The sequence below is a fragment of the Peromyscus maniculatus genome, chromosome 17 (genome assembly GCF_049852395.1).
Source record: "Peromyscus maniculatus bairdii isolate BWxNUB_F1_BW_parent chromosome 17, HU_Pman_BW_mat_3.1, whole genome shotgun sequence".
NCBI lineage: Eukaryota > Metazoa > Chordata > Mammalia > Rodentia > Cricetidae > Peromyscus > Peromyscus maniculatus.
In genome coordinates this window covers 16,464,402-16,479,005 of record NC_134868.1, presented here as the reverse complement: position 1 = coordinate 16,479,005, position 14,604 = coordinate 16,464,402, and the positions used below count along the sequence as shown (strand labels likewise).

General features: G+C 44.5%; 1 protein-coding gene across 2 annotated transcripts in view; it reads right to left on the bottom strand.

Moving 5' to 3' along the window:
• Nucleotides 1-14,604, bottom strand: part of Galnt7 (polypeptide N-acetylgalactosaminyltransferase 7) — a 128,022-nt gene that overhangs the window by 48,997 nt on the left and 64,421 nt on the right. For both annotated transcript variants that reach the window (XM_076553309.1, XM_076553308.1), the window contains exon 2: nt 12,171-12,631. In XM_076553309.1, coding sequence (XP_076409424.1) covers nt 12,171-12,631 — 461 coding nt within the window. The remainder of the gene's footprint in view (nt 1-12,170; nt 12,632-14,604) is intronic.

The following is a 14,604-nucleotide window of genomic DNA, read 5'->3' as shown; positions in this document are numbered from 1 at the left end:
AGTCAGTATGATCTGGGGCATTTGAGGACTGGAATGAAAACAAAGATGTGGATTCAGAGGAAGAAGACAGAGAGGGCAATAAACAAACAAAACAGAAAACCCTAGGAATAGGAGCGTGGAGGGAATTCAAGGCCGTATCGTGTCGCTCGAGAGAAGGAGAGAAAAGAAGAGCAGACGGAGCAAACCCAGCCTCACCCCACCACCCCTGCTATAAATAGCCTCTGTGTATGCGAGGCGGTTTGCAAACCATGTCACAGGCTGACATCACGTAGGGAAGACTGATGAGGCTCAAACACAAGGAAACACAGTGATGATGACCCCTCTCTGCACACAGAATTAGTTCTTACGCACTAATTCATGAATGTATTATAAATGCATGGGAAAAGAACAGGACAAACGGTCACCAGACAGCGGTTGCTGCTGGACATGGAGAACGGGCAGATAATCATTTACTTCTTCACTTACAGAGCAAAGGGGTCTTTCTCCATCCTGGGAGCTGGCATACACAGAGGTTTTCCTAACAGGGCTGTATCTCGGAAATGCAAGCAGGGCTGAGCTTGGCAATATAAACGGGTGACTGTCTCCTTAGCTAATCCGTTCTGATCCTGTGTCTATATGGGGAAACTAAAGAAGGGTGAGTCCGTTCTCTCTGCTGCCAGACTGATGCTTTCTCGGGCAGACTGGACACAGTGCTGAGTGCCTGGGCACCGAGTGCAAGTTCTGCCAACGGGGCACGAATTGCTAATGTGCTGGAGAGAACACAGGGCACGCCTCTGCTCGGACGTTGCCCAGCCCACTTACCAGCCACCGCTACTTTCCAGCAAGAGCTGTGAGACCTGGCAGTGGCCCAGAGGTCTGCTGCCAGCACCACTCAGACCTCTGAGAACACAGGAAAAAGTAACCCGAAAGGAGAGGACTGTAGGAACCTTGAGCAATGTGTAGCCCAACCCCAGCTGCCTGCTCACTGGTTCTTCAGCATCAGAATCTAGAGAAACATGGTAGAAAAACCAAGGGCGAATGTGCACACGGGAAGATGAGTTCCTTCTGATACAGGGAAGACTTGTGAAAACCATCTAGGGCAGTGATTTCTAGCCTAGTTTAAGGAGCAAGGATCCCAGGAAGATGAAAAGTCCAGAACTGTCTTTGGAAAGACCGTTACGGAGGGGAGCTGGAGGATCCTGTGGATGAAATGGATTTTGAACATGCCTGCAACTTCCTCTTTTTACAAATAAGGAAATTGGGGTTCAAAGAAGAGCCCTGGGAAATACCATATGCTACCTTAGCCAACCTGATCCACAGTGCCACAAGGTGTGTGGACCCACATACCTTACTCTGTGGTGGACACTGATGAGGAGGGGGTGTGACTTCACTGCCTTTAGGGCTAGCCTTGTCCTACAGCCTTGTGTCTGGGACGGCAGGCCCTGCTACCTTACTACTTAGGAACTGTACAACAAATGTCTTCCTTCTGAAATCAGAATGCTGCTTGGGGTGAAAAGAGCAAATGATACCATCCAGTTGTATTTTCCTGTTGAAAATCTGGTTCAAAATGTGGCCCCTTTCATATTCACTAAGATACACAGGATCCCAACCCCATGAACTGAAAGTTCAGAATTTAGGTCACAGAAATAATGTCTCATACAAAGTTGGCATCATATAAATACTTACATCATGTTGATATTTATCCTATTACTGTGTTCAGGAACTATGGTTAACTTTTGGGTATCACGTTAAATTCCTGAATTCCAAAAGCAACCACTAGAAAATAGAAAATATTAACTATTACACTAAAAAAAGGTTGCGCTCTGAATCCCGTCCTTGAACCCTGGCTGCCCTCATGAATTTAATTTTAATTATTATGACAACGGCAAACACCTTCATTATGCCACTTAAAACCATTTCTGTCCTGATCAACGCTGGCCGCCACAACTCCAGTGTCATTGGCGTAGAGACAGGACTTCACAGCAGCAGTTCATCTCCCTCTTTGCAAAGGCTCCAGCACCTTTACCACAGAAACCCAAGCTCTTTATCAATACACTGAAATAGGCCGAGGCAGGAAGATCCAGAGTTGGACGTTACAGGGGGCAGTGAGACAGACCCTATCTCTACAATAATAACTTGAAAAAGCATAAATAGGATTTTTGGGTAGGTAGGTTAGAATGCAATAATAATTATAGTAGATAATTAAACTTTCTGATGTCCAGAAATTTGCAATAAAAGGAAATCTTGTGCTGTTCCAATCTTTAGTAATGAACGCATGGAGGAGCTGATTAAACCAGACTTTGGTTTATCTTGGTTCTTTCCTTAACCACTGTGCTTTCCAGACTTCACCAAAAGCTTCCGGCAACTTTCTGTCTTCTGTCAGTCTCACCCCCACCCCGGGTCCTCTCCTTCAGAAAGAAGAATCTGAAGGAAAAGACAGACCTTCCTTGGAGGAGGGCGAGGGTCTGCAGCTCAGCAGCACCGGGCTCTGCCTCTGGGGGGCGCTCTTGCCTCACAGGAAGATGAGTCCGCTGTCCGCATCTGCATCTCCAGGGCCTTAGGAACGTGGACTTGGAACTCAAATCTTTCTCCAGAGCCCTTTATCCTAATTTTTGATTTCCTCACTGGGACTCTCTATCCTGAACCAAACGCAGACATTTTCCCCTTCGATTAAAATGGCAGTGCTCACTCTAAAATAAGTTACTGGGTCATTAAAACTGTGATTTTTTTTCCACCGTGTGTTAACTACATTTTGAAGATGGAATCTCCTGCAGGATTCAGCGAGGAGGAAACAGCTATGGGCCATTTTCCTGGTGACACACTAAAAGGTACTGCTGAAATGTAATTAAAGTGTGTTATTTATACGACTGTAATTGCGTAATTAGCTTGGCTTTGGTGCTGAGGGTTTTTTGTTGTTGTTGTTGTTGTTGTTTTTTAACCTTTTAGCACATATACTTTATATACTGTAGGAATGACAAAACAATAATCCTGCTGGTTTATATAATTATTATATAATCCAAATGCATCTTTTACACATTTGGTTTCCAGTGGGCAAAGATAATTAACTTATTCAAAGAGCACTTGGGATAACCACACTGTACATGCTATTTTGCTTCCACAACCCCTATTGAAGAAAAATGGCACTGGTTCTGCCTCCAGGTCTCTCCAACAACTTGCCTTCACCCCTGCAAATTCAGCCTCACACTTCCTCTTGAGACAGAGAAAGCATCCTAATTGACTCGAATCTGATTCAACCACTTTGGCAAACTGTCTCCCCTCCAACACTGATCTTTAAAAACACCAGTCATACCTGGGGTGAGGAAATCATCACAGGGTTTACAGCCTACCTGGCAACAGTGAGGCCCCTCACTGAACTGCCCTGAGTGTCTGTCTCCTGGGTGTGTGGCCCAAGGACAACACCAGCTCACCGAGAGCTGTTTGTTTTTCAGAATGAGAGCAGTGTGCCTAGAATAGATGCAGAGGTGGGGGATCGTCCTTTTCGTTATGTGTGACAGGGAGTCACTTCCATAAAACGACTGATTTTCACTGTGGAAAATGCCTCCCTTCCTTAGACGATGGTCCTTTGCTCAGGGCTTTGGCTCGGACTGTTCTTTCCAGCCAAGAACTTCTGGCAAGATGGCATGCACATTTTCCCAGGTAGCTTTTCATGAACAAAGACACAAAATCGGAAGAAAAGATGGAAGGTAAGCCAGTATAAAACCAGATGACTCAAGCTTCGGACTCGAGGAACTAAGAGGCAGAGAGCCCTGTTTTCTGGCTGCGGAAGCAAACCCTGAAGGGAAGCCAACAGCAATCCACAATCACAATCCACAACGCTTGCACTTCATAGCACAGTCCATCCATCCATCACAGCCTTAAAACCCACGGGCTTGCGCTCTCCATTCTGGAGATTTGGGGAGACATTAGGTTCCAGTATCGAGCATTTAAGGAAAATTAAAAGCCCAATCCAAGGGTAGCACAGCTCATCAATCAACTCCCTCTCAGCTCTTCTGGACTCACGTGCAGTTTTACCTAGACAGCTTAACATCGTGCCAAATCCAGTGGGTTTTGAAGCCACAAGGCAGCACAGAAGGGGAGGCCTTTTTCCTTAAGGTCTTCACAGATACACTATGTTCACCTCTTAAACTAGGAGGGGCCTGCCCCCCCCCCCACTACCAAATGTTAACCTCCAGGAGGAAACCTCTGAACCCACCGCCATCCCCCCCACCCCCCCACCGGTCCTCCACACTAACTCCATGCCACTTGCCTCTTTCCCAAACAGAGCCAAGACACAGTCGAGAGTCACACACGGGTTAACCGGCTGTGGCTAATGGTTCTGGCTGCCGCTTGCAGTCTCGGCCGGCGGGTTCCCAGGGGAACCGTGCTGAGCCACGGAGGACAGGCCTATACTCTCTGTTTGCCTGGAGCTTCCACAATTGCACCACTTCACACCCCTGAAAGGTCTGGATCTATTGGAAGTGGTTCTCGTTCCTGGGGAATTGACTTTTGAGCCGAAGCCAAAGGCTCATCACTTTGCAGAGATGAACAGCTCCCTAGTCTGAGACATTCTAGAAAGAGAGGGTACAACAGCATCCCCCAGGGTCCCAACTGGTGTTTCTGATAGGAAGGAAACATACTTCATTTTCTTTTTAAAGTTGTGTGTGTTATGCAAATATACACGTGGAGGTCAGAGGTCAAGAGCAGATGTCTTTCTTCTGTTGTTTTTTGAAGCAGGGTCTCCCAGGGAACTTGCAGCTCGATGACCGGGCAACAGGGCCCTGGGATCTGCCTGTTTGTCCTGGACCCTAGCACTAGCGTTCTAGACCGTGTTTGTATCTGGATATGTGGACATATCCAGCGTTTACATGGGCTCTGGAGGTCTAACTCAGTCCTCATGTTACAAAGGAAGCCCTTTACCCTGTCTCTCCAGAACAGGAGACTTAGTGGGACAAAAAAACAAAACAAAACAAAACAAAAAACCACAATGTTTACTTGTAGGTTGGTAAAGGATACCCAGTAACGCCACCACACATAATTTTTCACAAATTCACAACTTTTTTGTATGTGTATTTTGCTTGTAGGTATGTCTGCATGCCACATGTGTGCAGTGCCCCTGGAGACCAAAAGAGGGCGTTGGATCCTCTGGGACTGGAGTTATACATGTTTGTGAACCACCATGTGGGTGCTGGGAACCAAACCAGAATCTTCCGCAAGAACAACCATTGCACCGGGCGGTGGTGGCGCATGCCTTTAATCCCAGCACTCGGGAGGCAGAGGCAGGCGGATCTCTGTGAGTTCGAGGCCAGCCTGGTCTCCAAAGCGAGTTCCAGGAAAGGCGCAAAACTACACAGAGAAACCCTGTCTCAAAAAACAAAAACAAAAACAAAACAAAACAAAACAAAAACAAAACAAAAGAACAACCATTGCTCTTGATTGCCCAGTCACCTCTCCAGTCCTACCATACACATTTTCAAATGCTTTCTAGAAAGGCTATCCTGAACTCCTGGTGGGGAGCTGAGGGCTGGGAAAGGCCACGATGAGCAAGGGGCGCTCCTAACTCTTCATCAGACACTCTGGATGACGTGTTAGACAGGTGACTGGGATGAGATAAACTTGGAAGAAACAGAGCCAACTCCCCTGGCACAGCAACCTGGACGATCACCAGCAAAAGGGGAGAAGCATGTGAACGGAATGAGGTCCCAGAGGTCGAAGAGTTATCGCTACTTGAGGAAGAAAGCCCCCAGGGGGTGTCAAGGGTGGGCAAGGGGATTTAGGATGTCTGGTGCTCTGGTGATGGGCACTCAGAGCAACACACTACTACAGTTTCTGGGCTCTGCGGCCTCGGTCTGTGAATCTGGTAAACTCTTCACTGTGTGGAAATAAGGGTGACTGGAGACCACTTTTCGATGTCTGTAACAACTCCGGTTTGCTTAAACACACCTCCTGCTGTCATCCAGAACCTTAAACAGAATGTGGTCACAGCTGGGGGAATTCCCGAGGGCAATGTGTGTCCCCGTGCCTCTCTTTTTATGTGACTGTTTACTGGAGAAAGAAGCAGGGCATCAGAGCAGAACTCATCTTTAAAGTAAATCTGGAAAATCCCTAAACACATGGGAAGTTTCCAAGAGTGAAAAATTTCAAGCTAGTTAGTTAGGAAGCACCTTTTGGATTCAAAGAAGAAAAATACTTGTAGCTCATCTGAAACCACTTCCCAATGAGCTTGCTATGTATTAGACTTACATGTCAGATCAAAGACTACCAAACTAAAATTTGCAAATGAGACAGATTTGGGAATTTAGTAGAAAAAAGGACTGAGATAAAAATCGTTCTTAGTACAGACCCATCATATAGTCTGACAAAGACCCATCATATATTCAGATGTTTGTATAGACCCATCGTATATTCTGATAATACAAACTGGGGCAAAGTACTGAAATGTACATTCATGTACAGGAGCCATCCAACCATATGTAAGTATATGTGATGTATATCACTCAAAATATATGTTTTAATTTCTTAGGAGTGCCTCCAAATTTTAGTTTGCTCTAACTGAAACTTAGGAGTCATGATAAATAGAAACTGAAATTAAAAACAACATCACAAGGCTGGGCCTGGAAGTATTCCCACAGCCCAGCACAAGAGAAGGAGATGCAGAAGTCTGGCGATGTGAGATCCTGCCTCTAGAACTCAGAAAGAAAGCCACGGCATTGTAATTAAGTGACATTTTTCAAATACTAACCATTTCCCAAATTACATTACTGTATGCCAGAAAACCCGGTAGATACAGAAGAGAACCTTTAATGTAGATAGAGAATGAGAAAAATCTCATGACCACAATTCATCTTAAATAGAAAATTAGAGTATAAAATCAGTACATATTTTGAAATCTGGTAAGAGAAGAATTCTTATTTATAAGGTATGGGGATAATTGTAAGTATTTTCAAAGCACCTCTATGTTCCACAGAAAAGCTTAAGAACGTTATTAACAATCGTATTAAATTTTCTGTAGCTCTTAGAGTTCCAAAGCACTTTCCATCTATTATTACCCTTTGCAAATGCAGCTAAGACAGTTTGATAAACTGAGATGCCAAAGGCGTGTCAGTGGGAGGCGAGGTTAAATAGCAGAAGGAGGTGAATTTGCGCATGTCAAAATATTTAGTTCATTTATTTGAAACAAAGCCAGCTTGGATTCTATACCCCTGACTGACTGCCTTCTTGAACAGAAAAGGGATAGAATTCTTTTCATGTTGTCTGCGTCAGCAGTTCACAGTCATGGAGAGAAAATCCCAAACTTTATTAGAAAGTAATTAATTCATCATCACCACAAGTAGAATTTTCCACTTCTCCACAGAGATGAGTTCCTCTTGCCGCATGAATTCACTAAAGCCAGGGAGTAAACTAGTTCAGGCAAATGGGCTTGGGGTGGAAAAGCTCGTTCTAGCCAATTCTATCTGTCTGTAAAATTTGTCACGGGGCTTGAAAGCCGTGAGTTTACCTTTGATTCTTCCTTCCGCCCCGTCACCTGCCGAGACCTACTGAGTCTTCTGTGGGTCTTTCAGAGCCCCCTTTTTCTGTTCTGTAACCTCTACTTCTTGTTACTACTGCAATACCACTAACCCCTACCTGGTCCGTCCCCCCGCCCCCCCCATCCATCCTAGACACCAGTCTAGCAGTCCTAAACTTCTCTTCCTCAGCCTTCTGAGTACCAAGCTCAGGACAAAGTTTGTGAATGGTATTATGGACTGCCAATGCTCTACCTAAGGTACCAGCTTCGTTTATTGTTGTTGTTGATGTTTTCCATATACTTTCTCATTCAAGCAAACCTGACCACTCATTCGTGGTGTTTTACACCATACCTTCTCCCCCGGCGCATTCTACCCATTCCCAGGGGTCTTCCCCGGTGTCCCCCTCCCTGAATCCTTACTAACCACCCCCTCCTCATGCGAGCGCTAACTGTTCTCAACCTTGTCTTTGCTCACACATTTCCGATGGCTCTTTTACTTTATATTATAACATCCTCCTTTTCTCCCTGAGGACAGATGGTGAGCCTCTTGGGGACAGAGACTGTGTTTGCTCATTGTTAGATCCCCTAGCAGGCGAACTGGTTATACCAGTTAAGACCTGTTGAATTACAATAAATTATACTCCATTGTTAAAAATAAACATGAAGGCAAGAAAGGTCATTCTTGACTCAAGTCTTCAAAGAAAAGATGGCGGCTCCAGTTCCCTCAAAATACTGTTAGTCTCTTAATAAGCTATCAACAGCCAGTAAATTACTGAGCCAGTGAATGCAATTCAAAGCATTACATCCATGAGTCACTCTGGCAGTTGGGCAGCGCTCTCCAGCTGCTTGGGTACAGAACATTCATCAGAGAAGGCTCTGGAACAGCCACAAGAACGAGCCAGTTAACCACAGTGTTAGATGTCACAGCTGGACCGACACCCAGAAGCAGGTCGCTCAGCTTTGCAGGTGGCTCGCTTATGTGAACAACACAGACAAGGGCCCAGCTGCGGAGCGCCGGCCCCACCAAGGGGCTCGGATGGGATGAAGCAGCACATTCTCTATGAGGGGCGCCAGGGGTGTGTGTGAGCAATATGCATGTTCTTAACATGCTCTCAGGAAAAGCAGAAAAGTACTCACAGGTTTTTGACCACGTGCAAAACCAGGGAGTGTTCTTTTTTTTTTTTTAAATTTTATTTTAGAGAAAGTTCTTAAGATAGTTGACATTCTAACATAAATCTACTAAATTACTTGTTACCTTACACTGAGTTTTAAGTGTTCAAAGAGGACTGAAACCTATTATTTTCTTTTTGTTTTTTTTCTGCATGTATGTGGAGTTCACGTGTCTATGTGGAAGCCAGAAGCTCCCACTAAGTGTCTTCTTCAGCCGCTCTCCATCACCAGGTGGTACATTAAGGCAGGGTCTTTCCTGCTGAACCTAGAGCTCACCAGTCTAGTCTGGCTAGTTGCTTGTTCCTGCCTTTTCCTGTCTCTGCCCTTTACGTGCGGGGATTACAGGCAGGCTGCCACAGCTGCTTGGCTTTTAGACCAGTGGTAGGGACCTGAACTCTGGCCCAGGCAGAACTATCTCCTTGCTCTGACATCATGTGCGTGTGCATGTGAGTGTGTGCTTAAAGGAGTATAATCTTAAAAATAAATTGCATTCAGTTAAGATGTTTCTGATGGTAATTACATTGAGTCTTTTGAAATATGTTTTCAAAGAAGGGAGGATCATTAATAAAAAACTTCAAGGAAAGGCTCAGGAGCAGACGTAAAGATAGAGTGTCAGAGCATTTTATTTGATGGGCAACAACGATGCTTAATAGGAATGATACATGAAAAGAAAGCTCACGTTATTTCTAGGTTCTGTTGCAGTTTTGCAAGAGAATAGAATATGGGAAACAAGTGGCCTATGGCAGGCATGACGAGGGGCAGGAAGGGACGCGGCAGTAGTGACATGAATGTGTCCTGAAGAGTGATGGAGAATATTGAGGTGAAACAGTAACGGAACACATTTAAATGTGATGATAAGGTACCGAGAAAGCGCCACAGCAGTCAAATGAGCCAAGAATGCCTAAGGTTTTAACCGACAGGACTGTAGGAGAAGACCGTTGGTTTATTACGCTATTAAAGTCTAATCCCAGCCCTGACAGATCAGTACTGTTAAACCTATCGTTAAGAATCAATAACTAAAGTTAGAGAAGGTAAATGGCAAATCAAAGATCTCATGTCTGGTAACAAAGCCGGGGCAGAACACTGGCAGGCTACATTCATTCATTCATTCATTCATTCATTCCCTCAAGAGAGATTTACCAACTGCTGACCTAGAAGTCCCTAGTGAGAAAAACAGACAAAAGTTCTCAAACTCATCTTATCATCCCGGTAAGAAAGAGAGCTAAGTCACTCAATTAGCCAGCCTCTAATTTTGAGATTTGATGAGTACTATAAGCAGAGTGGCCACGGGGAAAGAACAGACTGAAACTCGGCATGACAAATTAGATGCCAAGGGTAGAGGAGTCCAACTAAATAAGATGCAAAGAATGGGAAGGATCCAGCCACGATAAAAAGGGGGGACGGAAAGTACATACAGACGTCTTGAGATGGGCCAGCGCAGGCAGGAGCTAGGGGTCAGGAACAGCAAGGGGAGGGTGCGGGGCGGGGTCGCGGTGCGGGGCGGGGTCGCGGTGCGGGGCGGGGTCGCGGAGCAGGGGTTGCTGCAAGTTGAAAGTCTGCGCTTCTTTCAAGTACAATGGAATAGCACAGAATAACCTCACTGGGGCTTCGAAAGGACGCCCCCCCCTGGTCACTATGTGAACAACAGGCAAGAACAGAAACAGAGAGAGCACTGAGCAAGCTCTTGCAAGGTTTCAGGAGAGACATGGTTGGTGGAGAGAGACGGTGGCGGTGGTGATACACAAAGGCCTCTCTCCTATGAACTGTATCCGGCGTGACTCCCTTACCATATGTTTACATTAGAAATTAACCAAGCTGGCACTGGTGGCTTAAACCATGTATTTAAAAAACACACACAGTACGTACTTTCACACACACACATGCCTACTGGTGAGCCTTGCCTTGGTCACTCTGTGGGGTTTATGTGACTCTGAGCCTCAGGCTGTCTATACACAGGGAGAACGCTCTCCTGGGTCAGTTGTGAGAACCATTCTAGCAATTCCAGAACACCAGGCCGACCCGGCGCGCGGGAGAGAGACAACAAATGATGGACACTCGTCCCGCTCACCCAGCTCTCCTTCCTCCAACAGTGGCACAAGAACGTGCAGAACATGGGAGTAACCAGAGGAGCGTGATGCCCGGATAATGGGAACACACTCAAGCTTCCTACCGAACCCGTTACCAGAGCTGGAAAGGATTTACACGACAGACCCAACCTCTGTAACGTCCGTCTTCGCACCTGACTGGAGGGGTTGCCAGGTAAAATATGGAATGCCCAGTTAAATTTGGATTTTAACTGAGCAAAAAAAACCTTCAGATATGCCCATGTTTGACAACAATTTCTTCTAAAGTTTTTAATTATTTATCTGAAATTCGGACTTAAACTAAGCATGCTGTAGTTTGAGTTGTGAAATCTGGCAATCGTATGACTAAGGCTCCGCTAGGAACAAATTGTCCTACGGTTCTTCCTTCATAGCCCCCATGAGATGCTAATGCTTCTCTGAATAAGATGGATGTCTCTCACCATCATTGTGCTTTTCTTCCATTTCCACATTTCTTTTCATATTTCATTCATCACTTCTCAGTCTAAATATTAAGTGTATAAATGTCAAAATCTAAGAAATGGCACTATGTTGGGAATTTTACCTTTCAGTCATAAAGAATGCTGATCCACGCACGTGTGTATGCGGTGGATACAGAGGTGTGTACACCTGCTGTGTTAACCTTTTAAAATAAAGATTGCAGTAACAGCACATCAGGAATACCCTTTAAGAGTTTTCTAGTCACAGTAAATTAAATTTGCATTCACATTCATGAAAGCTACTTAGATCCCACCGTAGCAGAACCAATTATTGAATAAACGAGAAGAGAAAGCTTTGAATTCACTCAATAATCACTGTCTATCAAAAGCTAAGAGCTGAAAATCCTTCACTTAAAAATCGTAACACATGAAGAGAGTTGAAAAGTGTGGGTCACAGTTTCCTCTGAGTACCCCTCTTGCATATACACAACTGTTTCAATTTCTGTTTCAGTATGGAGGGAAAAAGTCACAGGAAGCACAAATCCAGTTAAGGACATGCGATGTCCAAAGCAGCATCGGTATCTGCTACTGCTTCACAAGAGGAGGAGCTTTCTTGTCCCAGAATGAAAACACACAGAAGATGTTCTGCTATTTTATACACAAATCATTTAGCAGTGTGATTTATTTTCATTCTGGTGCAAGCTCACTTATGTACTGTGGACTGGAAACAAAATACTCATAGACTGGTGCTAGTCTGGAGACCACGTTTTGACTACCACCAATGTAGGAGACCCCCCCCCCAAATTAATACTTCCTATCTTCAATATGACAAAAATAGAGACCTCCTGCTTCTCACCATTCCACTGAATGAGGTTCCTTTTCTTTCACTGAAACAAAGGCACAGATATGTCCTTCATCCCTAACTACCTCCCTGAGTCTAAGGACTAGAAAAACAGTACTTGCCCCAAGTTTAGAAAGAAGAGGATGTGTGCTTACTCTTCTTGGCGTAAGTCATTGACGCTGCGGTCCAGTGAGATCATGTCACTTGCCACCATGTTAAATCCAAACTCCTTAATGCTCGCTTGAACTGCTTGCTTGTATTCTGGTCCCAGAACCAATGGCTTGGCTTTCTCTCCAGGGCCACCAACCACTCCGTGAGGCTCGGGTTCTTTGGGCTCAAAGTTACCGAGGACCCCTGGGCGTAGCACAGGATCGTGGTAGGTGAATGTCTGAGGCTTAAACGTGAGGAACTGCCTCTGTATTATGTCTTTTTGGGAATCTCCTCCAGCATGTCGCTCCTGTTCATTTTTGGCCTTGTTTTTTCTTCTAATAGACTCTAAGTCCACTTCTACTCCTTCGACATGAGGCCATGGTACCACAGGTTTGAATCTGTCATCCCCGGGAGCTAATCCATTGCCTCCTCGGTTAGGCATGGGGTTATTGACATCTCTGTCTTCCTATACAAAAGGGAGGGACATAGAGTGAGTACACGAAGGCATACCAACCTCAGCAGAACTCAAGATAAAAACTTTCATGTTCGAGAAAAGGCTGAGACAACCATAAAACATTTTAAAGTGTGAAATGCAAGCAGGACACCATTCATCAGGACATTGTGCTGGAAGACAGCTTTCAGATTGGAAAGGAAGTATGATCAAACAGGCTATTTTCTCACCTTATTATTTCAAAATAAATGAACACATTTTTACTTGTCTCTTTATAAGTTTAACTCGCTTTAAAAAGATTTCTCAGTGACTGAGACAGACACTTAATTGGTCTAATGGTACAGCGGTGTTTTTCAGTTAGCTGATATATGACAAATAGAACCTTTTGTTAGCAATACGGCCATATGGTAGCAGTGATATCAGATGGATGTCACCCATCAGCCAGCTGGCTTTGTGCCCCAAATGGCAGAGGAACAAGGTAAACTTATGCATTTGGTCCTAATTCAGGATTTTTCTACTCAGTCAGAGTCTGGCCGAGTAAGTACAAAAATAAACAAAACTCAAATAACTGTAACCAAGCCACCGTGGCCTTCTAAACTCCTCTCTGTACTTGACTTTGCCACATCCAGGTGATATGGTAAGAGATGGGCCCTGCTTGTAAGAATATTTGGTAAATATTCTCTCTTCAGTTTGGACTCTCTTCACCTACGTAGATCATTCAGCCAGAAATCCCCAGTGCTATTGCTTCTGAGGTAAAAGATGCCAACCTTGGGCCAAGCCTTTCATGAAGCGGCGTTTCTCAACATTAGCACCATCTCAGGCGACCTGAAAGAATACTAAAGCGCCTGCTCTTGGGCACTGTGATTTAATTGGTCTGGGCAAGTGGAGTTTTGAAAGCACCCCAGGTTGTAATATGCACCTGAGCTACTGAGAGCCACTGAGAGCTACCAGCTTAAAGTCAGAGTGTTAGCTGTAATTGGGCAGGGGAGGTATAGAGCCAGCGCAGCTCGGTAGGATGCAAGGCTCCCTGCGAACTGCAAAGTAGGCCAACTGTCTGCCAGGTCCCTCCACACTTCAATGACACCTTCCCCTAACAGGTCAATAACAGACCTGGCACAATCCACCCTCCTCCCCAAATTTTTAAATTGAATGACCCTGAGAATTAAAGTTCAAAACTTTTTAATGACTACATGAAAGCTCTAGGTACAGCAGTGATGTTTAAGCTGCTAACTACTTACAATTCATTAGAGATAGAAATTTCTGGAGCAAGTTATTCCAGATGGGAATCTAGGTAAGGAGTGGCTAAGGATTGACTTTAGAGAAATCAAAATCAATTTTTAAAAAATTATCAGTTTATTTTAGTAATATTATAGTAGCCAATAAGCTACAGACCCAATAGACACACAATGAAAAGCAAGATTTTCTCCCTTTCCTTCATAAAGGCAATCATAGTTCCCAACTGCTTACACATTTCTCCAGAGATGCATATGAACATACATGTGTGTTCACATAACAAGCGATTTTAAGATGGAATGTAGACATTCGTTACTCCATTAATGAGAACCTGTAACATGTTACAATGGATTCAAGGATAAACCCAAAGAACAAACAAGTACATAATAAATATCAAGAATCAATTGTATTCTATTCTACACAGTTTCTACTTCGGTGAACAAGAATTCTTTGGATATGGTATGAAATGGTCCAACGATAACAAAAGTGTAACAAATAGGAGACCTGGATGAACTACACCAGTCATCATCTGGGGTCACTTTAAAGTTTCACACAGCTCTACTTGAGACACAAAAGTATAAGATGCAATATAGCTTGACTGTATAAATGTGATGCCTTTCTTCCAGAAGATACGGCTTTTGGATCAGGCTTCTGAGCCCCAGGGCTGTGTCGGAGAGACTTAGCTTGACTCTAACTTTTGAGCCCAAGTAACATCAGAGGCAAACAACTAGAAAAAGAAAGAATATTGCACCAAG